General features: G+C 40.9%; 1 protein-coding gene across 9 annotated transcripts in view; it reads left to right on the top strand.

Annotated features, from left to right (window-relative positions):
• The window catches only part of diaph2 (diaphanous-related formin 2), a 472,316-nt gene that overhangs the window by 233,286 nt on the left and 216,371 nt on the right, over positions 1–22,659 (top strand). For all 9 annotated transcript variants that reach the window (XM_017698456.2, XM_017698459.2, XM_017698458.2 and 6 more), the window contains one exon: positions 19,752–19,850. In XM_017698456.2, coding sequence (XP_017553945.1) covers positions 19,752–19,850 — 99 coding nt within the window. The remainder of the gene's footprint in view (positions 1–19,751; positions 19,851–22,659) is intronic.

Below are 22,659 nucleotides of genomic sequence, written 5' to 3'. Positions count from 1 at the left end.
TTTGGTCAGAACCTAACTGCCGATGGAGGGGCTAGAGACCTGCAAACCTGATGAAGGTTTATGCAATGTCAATTAATATAATCATGTTTTTGCAACCAGTCAGTTTGAATACAGTGGACATTAATACAAGCCATATCTTAATTTGTGTGTACTGTTGTGCAGTTCAAATGATATTATTTTAGTCATAGTGACTAAATGCAAAATAGTGTGTGTGTGTGTGTGTGTGTGTGTGTGTGTGTGTGTGTGTGTGTGTGTGCGTGTGTGTGTCTGATTGTCAATAGTTGGGAGAGTACTCGATTACTATGTAATCAACAATGACAGCCCTCATGCAGTGTGCAGTTGGATTTGAGAGATGCATTTATCCTGTTTCAGCATTAAGATTTTAATTATCTTGCCTTATTTCTGTAAGGCTGCCTTATTTCTGTCTTGCTGTGTGGAGCTCATAGAGGTTAAAAGCAGATTAACCCCCAGTGTGTATGGACAGGTACTGTGAGTTGTGACATGTGTTGTCATTAGGTGTTTCCTGTCTAGATGCTTGGGATTGCGGTTATGTCTTTGTACTGTAACCAATGGGAGATCCTGTTACCAGAGATATCTGCTTATGAAAAAAAGCTAGTATTATGCCAGTGCTTTCCTGGGTAGCATTTATCTTCAGGTTCTTCAGGTCCTTTTTAGATTAATTCTTTAAAGAATTAGAATTTGTCATATATGCCCCATAGTATGGGTATCTTATGTTTAGCTCTTTCCTACATGCTTCACTAAACACAGGAGTGCTTGTACTATAGCACCATCAATTAATTGGCCACAAATCTCTCCCTAAAATAAGCCATTAAGGAGGCAAATTGCTTTAAGTTTATATAATTAATTAATAAAGTGTGTGATGAAATTGGAGACTTATCAAACAAGCTAAGCTCCCATTAAAAAGGACTCTCACAAGGCAAGCTTATTAAATTCAGTCCCGAAACAGTGTTTATGGCCTCATGAAAAAAGCCACAGAAATGCAGAGGCATCGAGAAAAAGAAATGAGTTTGTATAATTAGTGACTATTAGGAGCTTTTAATCCAGCGGAGAGTGAGTGTTGTGAAAGCATGTTGTGCACTGGGGTGAGCTTTAGAGGAACCAGTGCTCCAAGCTTATTTATTCCTAAAGGGAAATACGTCGACCCCCCAAAGCACACATCTAATAAAGATGGCAGCCTTAAAATAGCTGAGAAAAAAGGCATGAGGAAATTTATCCACGCTCTCAAATTGCTCTCCATCCTCCCCAAGTTATTATCACCCACCGAGTCTTTAGCTTAAACTAACAAGCGTTCTTTGTGTAGAAGCATGGCTGGGTCTATGCCAGTCTCTCTTAACTTGTCCTGGTGTTCATTAAAGGGAAGATGGGGTGCTCAAGCTCAGCTGTTTACTGACAGGAAGGCATAGGCATAACCATGGCGATTCTGCGTAGCCTGAAACGTCATGTCAGGACAGTACATATCTAGTAGTTAATTACACAGCACCTTTGCTGCACGCTGTCCGCATGCCACCTCGACAGGGAGCTGATGGACAGGAACCTGATGAGAGACAGAAATGAAAGACGTTGGGTGTTTCATTTGCCCTGCATATAAAAGGACAAATATATAATAATAATAATAATAATAATAATAGTAAGTAACTAGCAAGAGAAAATGAAAGTCTACTCAAACTCTCCTACCAGAATAAGGTGCACCAGCTACTGTGGTCAACTTGCTAGATCTAGAGTAGAAATGCACAGGCAAGCTTATGCATATGGGCAAGAGGTTATTATCTACCCATTGCTAATCTGGGCATTTCTATGCTGGAGGCAGATGCCATGCTTTGATAGGAAGTGGATTAAGTTGGGTGTCTGATGGCCAATCTTAGTATTGTGTCTCACAGCCACAGCAAACTCCCATCTCTGCCCCCGCCTGCGTCCCCCTCCCCTTTTCTTCCTTCATCTAATTGAAGCTTTCGAGTGAAGAATTTTGCTTTCAGAAATAGTCTCATTGCCGCAGGGCTAAGAAAGCAGTTTAAAGCTTCATCAGTAGAAAAGCTCATAATTAAAAATAAAAGTTAGAGAGAGGGCTGAGAAGTTTGTCCATAATACTGGGAGGAAATGCAGGTACTGTGTGCATGTGTGTGTGTATGTGTTTACTGTGTCTGAAGCAGAATGTGTTTGTTTCTGGGCAGATGCAGTGATATTTTTAGGAAGAGACTGATTTCTGCTGTGTTGGTGACCCCAGGGCCTCTCCAGGGCTCTGATGGACTGAAGTCAGCAACTGAGAGAGACTCAACCTACACTGCTCTGGCCTCTCCTGTGTCTCTCTGGGCTGCAGTACAGAACCTTCAGCCTGCTCCTCTGTTTTGAAAGTTAAAGTGGTGGAGCATGTCTGGTCTCTCTATGCTTCTCTGACTTTTGACGTTATACGCAGTATGCAAAACTTTCTCAGTTTTTTTACAATATTGTTTTGCTGTTCTCTCTCTCTCTCTCTCTCTCTCTCTCCTACCACACCTCTCCCTTTTTTCCATTCTGAAGCTAGTTGGAAGACACCCTGTGGTTTGTAAAATGGTTTTCATGTGTCTCCGACTCTGATGACATTTCAGCTGAGCTGTTGAGCGTGTTCGCCTTCTTAGTGCACACTCGAGCAAGGGCTTGCATAAGGTAGTGATTTGTCGCCACACAAGAAGAGCATGCAGCCACTTCCATTTCTGTGTGGCAGACAGAGAGAAATGTGTGCAGTGCGCCGAAGATGCTCCATAATCATTACGTCTTCTTATTTCCCCACCATCAGAGGGTGGCATTTGCGGGCCTGTCCCAATACATCAGCAGCATCGCTCATGCTGAAATGGAAAACAGTTGGTCTGAGTGAAGGAGAGGAGGAGAGAGAGAACAGAATGGGTGGAAAGAGGTTGAATGTCATGAAAATATACTGTAATCTATACTATGGCACATATGTACTCTCCACAGCAGGCTGCAATATCTTAAACTGGGACAACAGTACAGAAAATGTGTTTGTTATATGGGTGAGTTGTTCTTCAGCGTTTGGGTAGTTACTCGAAAAAGTTAGAAAAGTTAACCAGCACCAGTGACTCACTACTATACTATACTGGGATTAATTGACATATTCCTTCCTGGAAAAAGTGATCTCACTACTTCTTACTTTACTTCTAGATTACTCTCTGAAACACATAAAAATCTGTACCAACTGGAAGGCACTAGTGCCAGATCCAAGTCATTTCAGTACTTTATTTAGAAACATCGTTTAAAAGCTGTGTGACTATCCCCATCTTTACCTTGAACTGGACATTTGGACAAGTTGCACTTGATTAAAATTATGCGACTGATGCTTTTTTACAGCCTAGAAACTAGCCAGTAGAAACAGTTCAAAGACAGCCACCTCAAAGTAAAATCTTTATGAAAGCTTACAGAGCAATTCCTGAATGAAAATTTAGTTTGAGCTGTTTAGGTGAGGTTGGGGCTCTCTCTTCCTCTGTATTAGAATTTTTGTTTATCAGTTTCACATTAGTATGATTAGACTGATCGCTCGTGAAGTTTACAGCTCTTCCTGCACTTGTGCTAATGCTAGTCATGTTCGCAAAGTCACACAGTTAGCTGTCACAGGTAGAAGACCTACATGCATATTATGTAAAAGGAGAAGCGCAAATAATCCATGTAGAGGAAATGTGTGTTTTAATTGCATTGTGTGGAATGAGTATTCTCTTAGGGAGATAAGAAGAAAGCAAGTAACAGTTGTTGTTAAGTCAGTAACTTATGTGTTTACAAGAATTAAAACTGTAATGTCTTACACTACTTTGTTATAGGAATTAGTAATTATGTCACTGTAACATGTTTGTATGGTGTTACAAACAACACTGATGTTCATCGTTGTGTATGTCCAGAGCAAAACGATTCATAAGGCAGTGCTGTGGCTATACATAGGATACTTACGATTTCATGTCTGATTTCTCCAGGCTACTGGAATGATTCTTCGATTTGTCAGCGGATATGTGGTGCAATATTGGCTGCCATTGTGTGGAGTTGGCCACACAAACAAATTCATTCATCAGAGATACCTTAAGCTGCTATGGCGTGGGGCTTATTTAGTCTGACTCACAGGATCTGTGAGTCATACAGCTGTATGTGTGTAAATGTGTGTGTGTGTGCACATGTGGGGCATTGGGCAATACTGAAGCATTCTAACCCTCCCACCTGAGGGAGCAGACAGCAGCTGCATACTGTGCTTTGTGTTTGTAATTACTGTGCTTGAACTGCGTAAGTTAAAGTGGACAGGACGAAAGCGGTGCTTGTATTCATTCCTATTAGCTCACCATTGCACAGCTATTAAATTGTAGCCCTCTCACAACATGCCTCGCAGTCACAAACATATTGCAGTGCCAGACTGGAGACAGAACAGAAGAGTTCAAAATGAACTAGACTGATGCTGACCAATTCCGCGTTACCAACCACACAGCAGAACTGGTTATGGGCAAAACGGCTTTATCATTCGATTAACAAGGATACACAGTGTGATAGATGCAAACTGCACTATTCTATTAGAAGTACTGCACTGCTACACCCTGCTAACCTAGACAGTGAATACATATTACATATTATTTAAATATCCTTACCAAATGCTTATCACTTTAATCTTTTTTTTACTACACCACATTCCAAATTATTATGCAAATTGGATTGAAGTGTCATAAAGATTAATTTTTTTGTTTCTCAATTAAACTCATGGATGGTATTGTGTCTTAGGGCTCTTTGGATCACTGAAATCAATCTCAGACACCTGTGCTAATTAGTTTGCCAGGTGAGCCCAATTAACGGAAAACTACTTAAGAAGGATGTTCCACATTATTAAGCAGGCCACAGGTTTCAAGCAACATGGGAAAGAAAAAGGATCTCTCTGCTGCCGAAAAGCATCAAATAGTGCAATGCCTTGGACAAGGTATGAAAACATTAGATATTTCACGAAAACATAAGCATGATTATCGCACTGTGAAGAGATTTGTGGCTGATTCAGAGCACAGACGGGTTTGTGCAGATAAAGGCAGAATGAGGGCAGCTGCTAAAATGCCATTACAAACCAGCAAACAGGTATTTGAAGCTGCTGGTGCCTCTGGAGTCCCGCAAACCTCTAGGTGTTGGATCCCTCAAAGGCTTGCTGTGGTACATAAACCTACTATTTGGCCACCCCTAACCAGTGCTCACAAGCAGAAATGGTTGCAGTGGGCCCAGACATACATGAAGACTAATTTCCAAACAGTCTTGTTTACTGATGAGTGTCATGCAACCCTGGATGGTCCAGATGGATGGAGTAGTGGATGGTTGGTGGATGGCCACCATGTCCCAACAAGGCTGCAACATCAGCAAGGAGGTGGCGGAGTCATGTTTTGGGCCGGAATCATGGGGAGAGAGCTGGTAGGCCCTTTTAGGGTCCCTGAAGGTGTGAAAATGACCTGACTGAACACTTTCTTCCATGTTACAAAAAGAAGAACCGTGCTTTCTGGAGCAAAATCATCTTCATCCATGACAATGCACCATCTCATGCTGCAAAGAATACCTCTGTGTCATTGGCTGCTATGGGCATTAAAGGAGAGAAACTCGTGGTGTGGCCACCATCTTCCCCTGACCTCAACCCTATAGAGAACCTTTGGAGTATCATCAAGCAAAAGATCTATGAGGGTGGGAGGCAGTTCACATCAAAACAGCAGCTCAGGGAGGCTATTCTGACATCATGCAAAGAAATTCAAGCAGAAACTTTCCAAAAACTCAAGTTCAATGGATGCAAGAATTGTGAAGGTGATATTAAAGAAGGGTTCCTATGTTAACATGTAACTTGGCCTGTTAGCATGTTTTAGATTGAAATAGCTTTTGATTTCAGTGAATGTGACCTCCTAATGGTGCAAATTCAACAAATGACCATTTTCAGTTCTTTACAACCTATAAAATGTTTTGAAACTCTGCTGTGTAATTTGGAACAGTGCATTTTGAGTTTTTTTTTTTTATTTTTAAAGAATATACTGTTATCATTGGGAGGTTTGTTCAATAAAATTCAATTTATACTCTAATGGGTGATGACTTTTATTATACTCACTCATTTGCATCGACCATTTAGGAAAATCAGGGAAAAATATCATTTGCATAATAATTTGGAACGTGGTGTAGTTCAGCAGAGAAGTTTTATTTATGTAAGTTTTTTGTTATCAATATTAATGCTTATGTAGAAAAATTGAACAGCAGTTCTTGTTATGCTATTTTTTATCCCCAAAAAACAGAAAAATTAAATGTGCACTTGTGAATAAGTTCAGCCTAAAAGTTATTAGATACAAAAGAGAGACACTAATTGAGAATAGTGTTGGGCTTTGGGAAGAATAAAGCATCTGTAAAGTCTTTCAAAGCCTAGGGGGGCAGTCGTGGGCTGGAGGTTAGGGAACCAGCCCTGTGACCGGAAGGTTGCCGATTTGATCCCCTTGGCTGACAGTCCATGACTGAAGTGCCCTTAAGCAAGGCACCTAACCCCCAATTGCTCCCCGGGTGCCATGGATAGGGCTGCCCACTGCTCTGGGCAAGTGTGCTCACTGCCCCCTAGTGTGTGTGTTCACTAGCGTGCATGTGGGTATTTCACTACATGGATCGGTTAAATGCAGAGGTCTAATTTCACAGTATGCAAACACAGTGACAAATAATTCTAAATTCAAATTTTTTAAAACTTACAGTATTTTATACTGTACTATAAATACAGTTTTTTTTATACTGTTCTATATTGGCCAGCTCAGATTTTTGGAGGGGTGGCAGTAGGAAACTATGGCTTGTGGATTTTAAGGTTTAATAGCGTACATGGTCATTAGGGAAGTATTACCTGGGAGAATGAATGTTATTGCAGTGATTTGGATGGTGTGATGGTAACAGGATTGGATTCGTTTTAAGCATGATAATGAAATAGATTCACTGAGGGTGATCAGTAAACATTAAAATCTCACCAGATGTCCTTTGTTTGTAGGTGAACAACTACCATCAGTAAATTGTGCAAAGCAAAGCAGTGCTGCAACACTGTTAGACTTACCAGATTTACTGATGTGCATTGTGGATGGGTCATGAGGCTGATTACGATGGAGATTGGCACATAAACAGGCCTATCCCAAGCTGATGCATGTTTAAACTCCTCTCTCAGAGATAGAGACCCCCTGCCTTGAGCAGTGGGCTAAAAATCAGCCACTGCTCATTCCCCATCAGATGGAAATTGGCAGTGAGGAAAAGTGCTCTGTCCTTCAGTGATGGCCTACTTTGAAAGTGAAATACCAACGATTGGAAAATGGAATGCCAATACAGTACTTAATATGCGTGCATATCTAGGGCATGCAGTGCGGTGGGTTGGTGCTGGAGTGGAATGCTAACTGGGCGCCCAGGTGCCGAGGTTTCAAAGAGACGGGTGGAGGGAGGGGCTGTCTGTTTGAAGTCCCCAGAGGAACTCATGATTGTGGGCAGCAGAGAAGGCACAAACCCTTAACGGACACCTTTCCTGGGTGAATCTGAATAAATGTTGTGTGAAATTACTGACCTTGTGAAAATGGAGGCTGACTGCTTTCTCAGACTCTAAGTGTGATATGTAAGTGCCCCCCCCCCCCCCCATAAAGACAGTGTGAAAGAGGGGGTGTTTGGCTTTTTTTTTTTTTTTTTAAAGATGTGCTTATATGTATATTTATTTCAATTATTTATCTTTACATTCAAAAATATTTGTTGTATTACTACTTAGTTTTTTTGCTTAGACAGTTCAGAATTGGCAGTCTGAAGCCATCAAAATTGCTCATGAAGTTGCTCTTTACTTATTGATAGTTCATAGAATTTCCAGTATACAAACATTTTTATTTTCTTTTTTGTTGTTTTTCCTCAGAGTTTGTTGGTTTTCTTAAACTTTTTCTTCTCTAAACTACTAAACTATAGTATATCACCTTGCACCCGCTGGGGATGAAGCAGATAAATAAGCAGGATTTAAAAAAAAAAAATTAATCCTCCTTTTATTTTTTTCTTCCTTCTCTCTCCCTTTTTTTTGAATAAACGGGGGAGTGGAGCAGACTAAAAATTTGCACTGTAGACCATTACTGATTCTGTTTCAACATAAACTCTTTTTCAAGCCTTATGAAGTGCCTGGGTGAGCCGATGTAATGATTTGCCAGAGCAGGGGGAAAGACATTAAAGACTCCCTCTGTTTTACCTCGATTTGATGTTACCAGTGCTGACAATTTTCTAGCTTTATAATAGCTATAATTATAATAATAATTATTAAATAATAATCAGTTAATCAAGTAGTAGTAATAGTACTAGTAGCACAACTGTCTCTGCTTAGTTACCATAATTACTTGACCATTATCTGAGGGTTGAGCTTCCTCTGTGACTGCAGGCTTAGATAAGGCCCAAGAGAACAGGAATGGAGACTTTAGTAGACTTTGCTGTTGTATAGCTGGACCAGACTACTGCTCTCTTCAGTCATTATTAATAGATCACTATCAATAATCAGTATCCCTTTCAACACTAGCTCAATCTGTTTTGCAGTTCAACCTTTCCTTTGGAGCTGTCAGGGGGTACTTTGAACCTGTGCAGCTTTAAATCCTCCATATCCTAAACAGATCAATCCGAATCCCATTATTACTGTATGAGCTGCAGGATCAGCAGAGACAGTCAGTAATAAAGATATTCTGAGGTGTGTGGTCTTGTATGCATAGAATGCTACACTGGCTTATCAAATGACTCCCCACCACTGACTGTGACCACATTAGTGTATCATTTACTGAAATGGACAGGGTGTATTACCTTATAACTGGCTGTGTTCTCATGGGAAATGGTGTAGTTTTGTTTACTGACAGAACAGCTGCTTGGTTCTGTATTAGTAGGATTCATATGACAGGTTTTAGTGAGCTTTAGTACCTTTGCACTGAGGAGCACAAGTTGAAACAGAGAAGAGATCAAAGCTGATAGCAGTGCTTAGAGAGATGACAGCACAAACCATTGAAGTTGTAAAGTGTAGGAAAATGCTGTACTTACATACATGTTAGAGCTCATGAGTGCATCTGTTTCTTCTGCTTTTTAGTGGATTGGAATGGCAGTATTCTGACAGAAGTGTTTTAACACAGGTGCATATTGAAAGCATATATTGGTTATTGTGTTATTTGATTGAGAGTGAGTGAATTGCTGTTAGGCTACTCAACATTTTCAAACATCATTGAATCCTCTCCCAAGTCCCACTGATTGTATGCGATCGCTGGCGTATTCATGTAAAGGTACTTGATAAGACCATAAATTTATATTTCTCTGTACTAAAATGACTATTTTTAAAGAGCCTTTTAAAGAGCTTTTTCTGTCATACATTTTTTTAATGTATCTTTCTATCCCTCCATCTTCTAATCCACCCATATGTTTTCCCCTTTTTTGCATGCATTGCTGGGTAACCATGATGTATGCTGTATATGCCAGTTAGTGGTGCGTTATTCTTTTCTGAAGTAAAATGTATACCACTTCTCCTAGATTTTTCATTGTAGCCCTGGGGAAAATAGGAGGACTCTGGAGAAGGATGAGTGTAGACTTGGGAAGATGCAGAGATGTGAAGGCTACTTATGAAATGTGAGAATAGGTGCAGTCCAGGGGGTCATCAACAGCAAAAGGCCTCTGAACAAATAAAGACTAGGCCAAGATATGCAGCCTTCTTGAAAGCTGCCAGACCTATTTAATAAACCAGAGGCACCCCATCAATTTGTATGTCTCCATGTTTTACACCTTTATGGGGAACAAATGCTCCCATGAAAATAATATGATTTACCTTTTTTTTCCGGCCCTTAATGTCAGTCTTTGTTCATTCCAGCATAGAAGGAAAATGATTCATAACCAAGCAACCAGTCAAGAGGTTATGGTCAGCCTTTACCCCAACATGAAAGTTGTGGGGTTTTTTTGTTTGTTTGTTTTTTTACTGTTATTATAGCTCTTAATCTCAAGACACGTGTTAAAAATTGAATACTCATAGCACTCATGATATCATTTATCCGTTCAAGTGTTTGATCAGAACAGATTCGGGTTTGAGTCTCACTGTGTGCTGTTAAAGCCGAGAGGAGGTAATAGAGATTACTGAATATCCATGTTCAAGATAAACCTTTCAGTGCCAGGACTTTCACCCCACCTACCCAACTTTCATTTGGCTTTTCTTTGATAGAGGGCAGCTCTCCAGGAAGATCACAGAGGCCTGGCTTGCAATGACACTGCCTCTTATCATTGATCCTGGCTGTGTTCAAAGGATCCTGCGCTATTTCATGATCATATTACAGAGCCACTGAGAGCGGTATGACGTTCCTCCCTCTGTACCGGAATATTGGAGGAGATCTGGAATACATAAAGTATCTGTTTGGGTTGACTCATATCCTGTGCTGGATTTTTGTCAATAGCTAAATTTCCTCTGCTGGAGCTGAGTGACCTAAAGGCTTGCTCGTAAAGGTCCAGTTGTAATTCGATGTGGTTTATAGATTTGTTTACCTCAGAAAATGCTCTACACTAAAGGAATTCTTTGTCTTTAGTCCAAATAATTCACAGACCTCAGAATGGTGCAGTTGAAGGAGAGAGCAGAAATTTTCATAAGAAGGCCTGCACCAAAGACTTGCATGATATTCTACTGATGCCATAGATTGTGTGTGTGTGCGTGTGTGTTTGCGTGTGTGTACATCCTGGATCAGAAACGTCGAATTTGGCCAGGCACATCCGCAGGCACTCGGGCTACTCTTTTACTAGGCAAACTGGAGCACTAAGTGACAGGCTTAAAGCCTCATAGCAACATTTACTGCTGGGGTTAATACACAGTCCAATCCCACAGTAATCCAGACAGCGGGTAGCAGCAGGTCCCATAAACGCCTCATAATCCCGCCTGCCGGGGTAACGGCAGAGCACGCGGTTCACACTCGACTAGCATGGATACACTAATTCCAGAGCAGAGTGGGTCAAAGCTTGCTGTTTACAGTCCTGCCAGCCCTGTAATCACAGCCTGAGACCAGGCTGAAATACAGCACAAAAACCCTGCCTCGTTGCCTCTACTGTAATGCATGTTCACCAGGCACAAGTCTGCCATTATAACTCATTAAACTTGACAAACTGTTATGGCTCTGTAAAACTGTAATCATGGTTACAGTTTTAAAAAGGATTTAATACAGGGGCGCTGATTTTTAGGAAGACAGATCAGAGATAATTGGTGAGTAGGAGAAAGCAATGTCACACTGCCATAATGAAGGATGCTTTAGCCTGTGAGGTCTTTTACTTTTTTGCCTTTTTTCACTCTTGCTGCTTTCCCAGGAATACACTGTTTGCTGTCATTCATGCACCATTTCCATACAAATCTCTGCTTCAGAATGGTGGGAAGTGGTTAATGTGGGACCAGAGGGAAAGTTGTGCGAGTGTGTGGGTTTATGATGAGGGGCCCCAGGGGTTGAAATGAGTAGCACCAGTCAAATGGACTAGAGATGAAGAGAGTGAGAGAGAGGGGGAAAGAAATGCAGTCCTGGATCTCTGGACCAGCTGGACCATGCTCATCCCACGCAGAGCAAGTCCCCGCCAAGTAAGGGCTTTCAAAAAACAACAAGCTGTTCTCCAGCATTTGTGGAGCTCCAGTTTCTGGCCCTCCTTTGCATGTTTTACATAGAAATGTTTTGAAAAGTGGAAGGGGGAAGGGAGTCTATTTCCCTCTGCCACCATCTTTCACCCGTCCTGCCTGGATCACCACACAGTTCTCCTAGTGCTTTCACTTGAGGAACACAAACAATCAACCAGAGGTTTATGAGAATATAGTATATGTGTGCAGTTTATAACTACGAATTTTATGACCACCATTGTGTGTTGCTGAATAGTACATCTTTAATCATCACATGTCTCCTGTCATGCCTGTGTCATCTGTTCATGGTGAATGTAAGGTGTTAGAAGGATCATTTGACACAAGGGGCTTGTCAAGGGCCTCTCTCAAAGACATACAAACACATGTAGTACATGCCTGTCACTCAGCACTTTTAAGAAATTGTTTATTTGTTAATAAGAACATCTGTGGGTCTGTGAAGAGTGGCAATGTATGAATTTGAGCAGCAGCTGCCTATGTTCGGATTGGGGAGACTTTCAATTACATTGCAAATATCTGCTGCTGGGTTTGATTTTGGCAGATAAACCTGTCTTTCACTAACAAGCATAACGCCAAGCTCCTTGAGAGGAAAGTCTGCACTCTCTCTTTCTTACCCCCCTGGTTCTTATCCTTCAGCAAACCTTGACATTTTCCTGCACATTCATAAGAAATATTTCTTAAGTCCTTTCACCACATAGTAGACAAATTGGATCAACCTATCAGTTAACCTTCAAGAGAAAGAGGATAACACTTAGCGACATTTTCAACAGGAAAAAAAAAGACATGAAAGGATGCACTGTCCTCCACAGGTTTTTGTTCTATGTTTTGTAAATTTAACTCCTTCCCTGTTGGACTGATACCATAGTTCTTTAGCAGCCTGCAGTCCAGTCTCCCTAGGGTGAGCAACAGTGGATCAGTGTGAGCTATAAAAGGTGTGCAGTGGGTCACTCTTTCAGCTCACTGAGCCTGATCAGAACAAGTAAACAAGAAGGCATCATCCAGCCTCCAGTCAGAGAATGTGTTAGTGAAAGACTTCGCTTTTTAGCAAACATTTACTGGAAAGGTTCTTGCAGCTTTCACAGCAGTCATTGTTTAATACATACATACCAGCCATGCAGCAGGAGGCCCATGGACAGCATTAGATATGGCCATAATCACAGGGTGGTATGGCTGAAAGACTGGCAACTTGAATGTAACAAAACAAGCTAGATGGTAGAGAAATATATACATCTGTAGACAGGATGTAAATAAAGGTGGCCTTCGCTGCATGGGTTTTCTGTTGAAAGCCAGTTCTGTTCCATCACTAACGTCTCCCTGCTGGGCTTAGGTTCCTGTAATTGGTTGCAAGAAATCTTCTTATTTTTACCACAAAATCTCAAACATCCCTTCTATTTTATCTGTTGTCTTTTTTCTCAGTGGCTAATGTGCAGCCAATATAGTCTACACAATTGCTTCTTCACAGCTGTTTTTTTTTTTTGTTTTTTTTGTTTTTGTTTTTTCTTTGTATTGGTCGAAGCAGTGGGGCTTAATGGCTGTATGATATAAATGGCATTGTTGCTAAGCTGAGCTGGTTTCACAACTGGGACAGGTAATAGGTGCTACTGGGAGTCTGAATTCCATGTGAGCCATTTATGGTCTATATGCCTCAGGGATGAGCCTTTAGCAGTAGGTCTTTAGCTAATGGAAGCCAGTTTGAACGGCTGATTCTTCTCGTCCTTAAATCTTTTGGGTCACATCGGTCCTTCTGGCAGTGCTTCCCCTTCTAGTTCATTGGCCGAAGAGCCTAATCCAGAGGCCAGCCTGAGGAGCTCTCTATGTTAACATTTAACAGCCCTGAGATGTGACCCTTGCCACATTCTCAGCTCGAGTTCTCTGCTCAGGAATTAAGGTCTTGTATGTGTTTCACTGACACTAATACTACAGTGTTTGGACTACAACCCACTCATTGTCTCTGTGTTGAGACCATTCAGCTTTGACATGTATTTATCCTTTTCATTGTATCACCTTTCTCTGCCTCACACTAATGCCTCCAGTTGTATTGTAAATGTCTTTGGAGATCATAGTGTTGAGGTGTCTCACAAACAAATTACTTCTAAAGATAAATGTCAGCTTGCTCTGTATTTCATAGTTATAATTTCCATGAAAGTGAATGTGGGGCCTAAATATAAAAGCAAGGCTATTAGCTACATTGTATTCAGCAGAAACAAGTATGAGTATGCTTTTAGTGATTCTCTGGAAGTTTGCTCTATGAAAGTGGCAAACTTGAGCTCTGTGAATGAGATCATGCATGAGCTATTCTCAGTTTGACAGGGCCTTGGCTCCTATGAGAATTCTACAGCCATTTCCAGTGCATGGATATAGCTTGTACTATGATAAAATGCAAGTCATAAGATTGCACTGTCATTTCCGTTGGGCTGATTCTTTCCTCTGTTGTTTGGGAAAAGCTTTGTTTTGTGGTTGTGTTTCCCACAACTCATGTGTCTCTGGCAGTTAATAAAAAGCAGATCTCACTCTGAATGTGGTTTCTGTTGTTAGGAGTGGGAAGAGGGCTTGGCAATCCCCCTTGGCTCATATCTGAGTCCAGCTGTTAGTTTTGCTTGCATTCTCATATTAAAACTATTAGAGATCCAGGAGTTAGCAGGTCAGGCTAAGAACCCCACAACCTCACATGACTGGCTGTGTTACTCAGATGTCTTAGCCCTATTGGGGATGTAAGTATGTCTCTGGTAGTACTTTGGAAATTGAATCAGTTATACCCTGCTGTTATAAAAGGAGCCAAGCTTTACTTGCCATCACATTACTATCATCATTAACATAGACTTCCCTGTTTCTTTGTTATTATTAGCGATGATGATAATTGCATAGATGGGTGCACAGCCTCTTCTCCAGCTGCCACTCCTTTCCTTTCACCTTGAGTTTCTCAGCCTGTCTGCCTGCCCTGACAGTATGAAGGTCAAGATGGAGGAAAGGAGGAAGTCATCACAGGGAGACGCCTCCTAATAAACTGACATCAGAAAGCAATCACAGCAAGACTGATTTGTACCTGTTCACCTGGCTCTTGTTGTTATTTATGGGCCAGGGTTTTTTTCTCAGCATTAATACAAACACAACTATTCCTAGAACTTGGGCAAGAATACTTCAGATTGCCTCACTAATAATAGACATGCACTGATGAATAGCTGCAGATACTAATTTGCGGACCTCATAATCAAAATAAACTCAGCTGACCTACCACAAAAATCTCCGCTCTAAATTTTGATTGTACATTAAGCACTTATCTTGATCTTTGTCTTTGTTATGCTGTACTAAGATTCAATTTCCACACTTTTTTTTCCATTTTATTGACTGCTCTTATCCAATCAATGGAGGTTTGCCTAGCTGAAAGAAAGAGTAACAATTTCAGGTCTGTGACTCAAAGAGAAAAGGATTGCCTTTTTGAGAGTGAGAGCACGCGTGTGAGAGTCTAGATTGAGGGAGGATTGGAGAGCAGGGTTTATATCCAGACGATAAATTGGCTGTGGGGTTGAGAGAGAGACCTCTGTTTAGCCCTAGTCAATGGCAGAAATTGGTCGCAGCTGGAATTCTCCGGTCAAATGGTGTTTTCAAAACTCAAGTGTGCTCTCTATTTTGGTAGGTCTCGCGTGTTATTGTAGGTGGGAGCAGATCTGGCAGGTCCATGTTTTATGCTGTACTTTTCAGAAGAGAGGTTTGAACATGGACTGGGTACCTAGTGACCTTCAATCTTTGGCCAAACAAGCTTCACCTCGAACTCCATTTCCATGTGCCATTTAACACCAGTAAATTTAATAAATTATGAATTAATTTATTCATTCACAGCCTATTCTATTTCAACTGTTTCATCATTGAGAAGATAAAATATTCTTATGGTGGCATATTTAAACTATTATTCACATTTTGTTTTCCTTTTGCCTGAAACAAATGCCTTGCATTGTTTGGTCTTCACGAATCCATCTCATATGGACTGGGATTTCTACAGGCTCAATTACTGTCGTCAGCGAGATGGAGAACGAAGCACATTTTTTTGCAGGCAGATTGCACATTCAGGGGATAAATTGACCCATAGACAGCCAGACTCTATGCTGTCTCCTCCACTCCATGTCGCAAGGGCATTTAATGCATTTTCAGAGGACACGTCATCAATGTTTTCCTTGTCCTGCTGGCCACACCAGTTCATTTCTGTGTGATGGCGCTCTGTGGATTCATCGCTGTCCGGAAGTGAACATGTGGTAGTGTTTAGTTTGCTAATGCTCTGGGCTTTTTTGGCTGCCTTGGGGGAGATATCACATGGAAGGCTCCCAACAAAAGGAATCTAGTCCAGCAAACAACATCTATGCCCAAGTGTGGAGAACTTTGGAAATGAGAAGCTCCCATGGGCTGCCCTTCCTCCAAGAAACACAGGGAGGCCTTGCAAAGAAGCCAAGCAAGCTTGATTTTTTTTCCCCCTTGTAATTTCTTTTATTACTACTAAATTTCATCTCATCCTGTGAACTGTTTGGTCCCTCAAGAGCTTATCCTCTCCCCCACTTATAACAATGTTTGTGGATTCAACACATATGCATGTGGTTATGTTGGCAGAAAGAACTTTGTATTGCTATTGTTTTACTAGGATTGTGAAACCTCCTTTTTGGCCACTATCAGTCAAGTTTGTATTTTCCTTTTCAGCTTATTACATTACAAAAGCATAAATCTAAAATACGGTTATTTTCCAACAAATCTCAGCACTCAGACTTGTGTGGTCAGTTTACTGAAGAACCCTCCTGACCTTTTTCTCACAATTCACTGGTTTCATTTTATTTATATATTTCATATGTTTCATATGTCAGAGTTCTCTTTTTGTCCCCTGTTTGAATATTTACAGGCAGAACTGTTCATATATCATTCTGATTTGTGTCCTACATGTGTGCAGCATGTTTTTATTCGACATTAATTTCTTTTCATAGATGGAGTTCTCCATAAAATCCTAATGAGCCATCTGTATTAGTTGTATTGTGTGCAGACACAGGACCCATGCTGCGAGACCCAGCTTGCTCTCTCACTCTGTTTACTAGAAGCTTGGGATCAAAAACAGTGCATCCCACCCCTCTCATTTCCACCCAATAGATCAACCACCTGCTCTCCAATAAACCACAGAACACCCCAACTGATAATTCTGTTTCCTAAGAAAAGCAATTAAATTGAATGTGAGTCTCTTGTTGATGTTAATTTGGGATGAAGATTGCATTATTGCTTTATGTTTGCTTGGCAGCCAGTCATGGTAATGAAGCTTTTTTAAGAGAAAGAATGCAGATTTCATTGGCCATGACAGCTTAACCAAACATAGCATCTGCCAATTTTCATCGTCTGTCACTACTGTGGTTCTCTAAAGTGATTCTTGAGAGGACACATACACTAATAAAACTTCTGCGGAGGGAGCACTGGAGTTGTATCAACAGCTTTTAGCCACTTGAATGGGTGTGAAACACATCTTGCTTTGTGAGTGAATTTGCCTTTGTCAATAATCTGAGCATATTCTTGTAGTAGATCAAGTGACTAAGCCAACTTGGCAAGAGTAATTTTTGTCCCTTTTTTTTTTTTTTTTTCTTTAGACCAAACCTTGCTCGACACCCTTTTTGACATTCCTTTTGCGAGAGCTTGATTTCTGTGATAGAATGAGCACATAGTTGTAAAATGTTTTGATGTACATTAAAAAGAATCTGGTTATGATATTCTGGTTACTTGTAATTTCCCACGTATCCTATCACAACCACACAGAGAAAGAATGTGGGCCAGTATGTGACAAAGCCCTCCAGGAGCCGTTCTCCATAGACGGCTTGTGGTGTGTGGTGTAATTGAATAAGTAAGCATGCCAGAGAGAGCAGACAACACCCCCCAGATTTTCTTGGCCACTTTTTGTAGTGAGAGTGGGGAGAGCATTGGGACAGCCCTGTGCTGTACAGTGCCTGTTTCACATTAATCAAACCCTGCCTCTTCCCAGCAAGATGGCGGAGGCCTCCTGGACCTGGAGACAGCTGAGGAGCTAAAAGATGTGTTGAAAGCATTGTGCTGAGAGCGTGGGCTTTCCAGGTGAGCTAACCAGCTGGTGGAAGGGTGTGACGATACGCCTGAGGGGGATGCAGGGAGGATCTAGAGACCCTGCTTCCTTCCCACTCTAGAACGGCTGAGCGCTGCTTTCCCACCCCCTTAAAAACAAGGATCTCTTGAGAAAAGTTTTTATTTTATTTATTTATTTTAAACTGCTCAGAATTTCTTTCTATTTGAGGTTGTGTTTGGACATAGCCTTCTACAGTAGAACCATGCCTGCTGCTTGGTAAGGCTCAGAAAGAAGATGAAGATGCATTATGGGCTGATGATGTCATCACAACCTCATCCTGAGAGAGCGATTTCAACCATCTCAGTCAGTACAACTGGTGGCAAAAGCAGAAGATAAGCAAAATTTAATCACTGAGGTGCAATGAAATGAGAAATATTCATAGTGTTGTAAAAATCAAGGGCCTGGTAATGTCATATCCTCAATTACTGAATGACGGTCAGCTTTTTGTGCTGTTACCAGATTTTGTACTGTAAACACCTCCACATACACAAGCAAATGCAATGTGGAATTGTGTGTGTGTGTGTGTGTGTGTATGTGTGCGGGTGCGCGTGTGTGTGTGTGTGTGCGATGTGTACTCTGTGTGTAAGTATGTTAATGCACATGACTGTGTGGGGTGATAGCGTTACACATTGTGTCCTGTTAAAGCAGTGCAAAGTCATTAGTGTTCCAATCCAAGATAAATGTGTATGAGGGCAACAGTGCTGTTGACATGGCAGCTGTAGCCAGCAACAGGTTCGTTAGCCTCTTAGGAGATTCTCCTGCTATGCAAGCTCCTACACATATGCAGATAGTTACTTGGGAGAGAATTGTTTGTTCAAGATTTCCTTAGAGACTCCCACCTAGGGCGTTAAATAAATAGCAGAGCTGTGATGATTAGCACCTAGGTACATTCCTTCTCCCACAAGTAATCTGGAGTCTTCTCTGTATGTTTTCACCTGAGCAGTCTCTCTCTCTCTCTCTCTCTCTCTCTCTCTCTCTCTCTCTCTATCTCTATCTCTATCTCTCTCTCTCTCTCTCTCTCTCTCTCTCTCTCTCTATCTCTATCTCTCTATCTCTATCTCTCTCTCTCTCTCTCTCTCTCTATCTCTCTCTCTCTCTTTCTCTTTTCTCTCTTCTCTCTTTGTCAATCTCTCTCCTTTCTCCCTCTTTCTTTCTCAAAGTCTCTCTCTTCTCTAGCTCACTTATTCTCACTCTCAAGAGTTGGATTTCTAGCTCTACAACCTTTCTCTCTCCATTTAAAGAAATGATGTGGGCTCCCCCAGGGTTGGCTCCAGCACTCAGTCCATGATTGTGCTCTAATATGGTTTGGTACTGGTTGACAGACAGGGAAGTTTCAGCGCTGGATTGGTTAATACATACCACCACTAGGGGAATGGTTCTCTCTGATTCAGATTAATGTAAATGGAGCCTCTCTCTGCAGTGCTAGTCACACACGTATGGCATTTATGCTCATGCAAGGCTGTGCCAGGCAGCCGTGCCTGCTATTTCTCCGGATTATGGCACTAACACAATTATCTCCGTGGCTCTGAGCTGCCGACAGACTGAGCCGGGTGTTTGTCAACAGCAGACTCTTCTCCTTGATCTACTGAGTGGAGCTGCAGTCACGCCCTACCAGTCTCCATAGCATGCTGTCTCTTTCTCTGTTTCTTTCTCTGTTTCTTTCTTTCTTGCTTTGCTTTCTTTATACTGTCTTTTTTCTTTTGTTTCATTCAGCCTCCCTCAACACTGGATGTTTGTCATGCTTACTCTGAGATTTAAAAATGTTCTTTCACCACATATATTATACTGTAATCATTATTTCTAAAGCATTGCTGTTTATGTACAGAAGTATCTCCCTGTTCTGAATTTTGGACTTGCTTTTCATCATTAACAAACATTTTGAAGCAGGCTCTTTACTTCCCCTGTAAACTGTGTAAGAGACTCACACTGGAACAAATGCTTTTGACAGCCACAATAATTCATTCTCTGTCTTTTCTGTTTTTTTGTTTGTTTTTATAGTGAAAAAGGATGTGGAGGAAACAGATGACAGAATGACACAATTTAAGAAAAAAGCAAAAGAGCTGCGAATCCTGGATGCTAAGACGGCCCAGAATCTATGTAAGTTCTTGCTGTTCTGTATCATCTGTGTCTGCAATACAACAGCCAACAGTACTCAAAAATCACTATGTTCCTATTTAAGCTGCTTAAATCTTTTTTTTTTTTTTTTTTTTTTTTAAGCACTGTTCTTTTCAGCAAATCAATTGCACGTACATCTTTACTCTCCCCTCTAAATGAAGAAGCATTGGATGTCTTAACACGTTTTACTTAAAGTAATGGAGGTTTCAGCCTCTTATATTGCATTGTTGTATTTCCACTAATGTAGCTGCAAAATGACTTCACCATTTTTGTCATCTCAAAACCCATTTGCACTTTAAAGCCCCTTTTTCAGTCCTGGGTGCTTTCTTGGCGATAGATAGAGGTCATAGTTGTTACAAATGTATTTCTCACAAAACCTGCAATATCATTTGTAAAATAAACACATAACAGGATAAAAGGACACTGCAGGCATTGTGTGTTTGTAGTGTCCTAACAGCAGGTGTGGGCCATATGGTGCTCCACCACCAGCACTGTTGCAGTCTCTACCTCTGACCCAAAATGCTGAGCCCAGCTCCTCCTTGCTGAATTGTGGTACATGTATACTGATGCTATAGGAGCTGCTGATCACTTACTGCCTCCATTTTTACTATTGATCAGGAGCTTAACAGTCCCTGGAGAACCTGCTGCTGCTCCAGTGTAAACAAAACTTCCATTTTTTATTTTTTTAATCCTCCCTTTCCCTTCCCAATCTCTAGTACCTGAGCTGAGAGTATGGTCAGGAATTCATTAGGTGTTCAGGGCAGAGCCATAGCCCTTTGGCCCATGATTAATGAGAGGAGCATGAGAATGCAATTTTATTCCACTCTCCATGTGTTTGTGTTTTCACCTTTGAATGCAGCGCACCTCAGATATACAATATTGGAGATAGCTGCTCATGAAATATTCAAGTTAAGCCCCAAAATACCCAGTGGCTTAAATACATGCGCTGTTTGTCTGTTTGACTCTTCACCAGAGGAGCACTTGGATTGTGACAGAGATCACTGATGTAGTTTGAAGGCATGGAGAGAGGAAATATGAATCCTGCTCACTGCTGACCAGTGAGAGTTTTCACTTACACTAATGTAAATGTCATCAGATCTTTCTGCCATGTTGTGTAACAATATACGGAGACCTAAACACACATGTGCATATGTGCTCATACATATGTATACACTACAAATTAAAAGTTGGGGCACACCTGGATATGCATTTCTCATAATGATAAAGATATTTAAATCCAAAGGCTTTAATGCAAATTAAAATGTACGTACGCAGTTAATGCCAAAATATACATTCATACATACATAAATTAATGTCAGGACTCGCACATTTATTAGGACTAATTTTGCAAAATTGCCCCCTCCCTCATTTTGCAGGTTAACTATGCAGAAATATGACCTGAAAAAATGTGCTTAATGGCCATTTTTAGTGAGAATGAAATAAATGAAGGGTGACATTTGACAGAACTCTTTGCTTTTTAAAAGTGATCAAATCTCAATGCAGAAAACCTGAAATAATAACTGAAAATTGAAAACTACATTCTATGATTTATTATTTAATTATTAATAATTACTTAATACATTTTTGTTGATCTCAAAATTGTAGAAATATTCAATTATCTAAAAATAAATAAGTAAATAAACATTTATATATGTACATATACATTACGTAAGTTACTTTGAGTAAAAAACAATGTGTATTAATATGCCATGTAACTTTCCAAAGTTAGTGTAAACATCTAAAGTATGCAGATATGGTAAGTGCATCTGATTAAATGACCAATTACTAGGCACAAGGTAGGTGAACCTTAAAAAAAAACAAACAAAAAACCTCAGTGTACACATACAGTAGCTCAGAGCCTCATACTTACATCCACATGCTGACATGTGCCCGCTCTCAGTTCATCCTCTACTGCCTGCTGAAGCTTAACTATAAGGGCCATCTCTTCATCCGCTCTGCTCCCTCTCCTCATGAGGAAGTGACAAAGCCAGTGTGTTAGCAGGGCACAGAGGAGGGTAACAGGGCCAGCTCTGCGTCTTTGCCATGTTTGATTAGTGCCGCAGCAGATGGAGGTGGCCCTGGCAGGAAATAACAGATAGTGGCAGCATCTCTCTTACTCTCTCTATTTTTCTCCCTCTTTCTCTCTTTCACTCTCTCTTTCTCTCTCACCTCCTCTTGTACCAAGCTCTGTCTCTGACACAACACACACCATTGCAGTCCTATGAATGCATATGCCAAAAGAGAGTGCTGTTACACATTTTCCTAGCTACAGATATGCTATCTTTCATGAAAGAAAAAAGGGCAGAAAGAGAGGAAAAACAAGCAAAGCGTAAATAGGAGCTATTTTGAGAGGTTCTGATTTCTGAGAGGGTTACTGCACTTTGTGCTGATGGGACTGGGCTGAAGACAGACAGAAAGAGAGAAAGTGTTGTCTTTTATTGCCTCTGTTGAAGCTGACAAATGCAGTTCACACCCCCAGACATCTATCAGTTACACAGTCGCATGCTGTGACTACTGTCTGTGGGCTGCCTGGACAATGGCCTTAATATGATCTTGCACACTGAAATCAGTTGTGAGGTAAATGCTTACTATATTAATATCATTTGTATTTATTTCAATATTAGTGTTTTTGAAGGAAACAAAATACATACTGTCTAGGCAAATAGCTTTTTCAGTATGATTTTCTCAGGTACCTAAATCTTTTTCCTTTTACAGAGTACAGTAGATTAGGAAATTAAGCCATTAACAATGCCCAGACTGAAAGCAGCATAGGGTCACCGACTTGGTTATA

This window comes from Pygocentrus nattereri, chromosome 8 (genome assembly GCF_015220715.1).
Source record: "Pygocentrus nattereri isolate fPygNat1 chromosome 8, fPygNat1.pri, whole genome shotgun sequence".
Taxonomy (NCBI): domain Eukaryota; kingdom Metazoa; phylum Chordata; class Actinopteri; order Characiformes; family Serrasalmidae; genus Pygocentrus; species Pygocentrus nattereri.
This window is presented reverse-complemented; position numbering and strand designations above follow the sequence as displayed.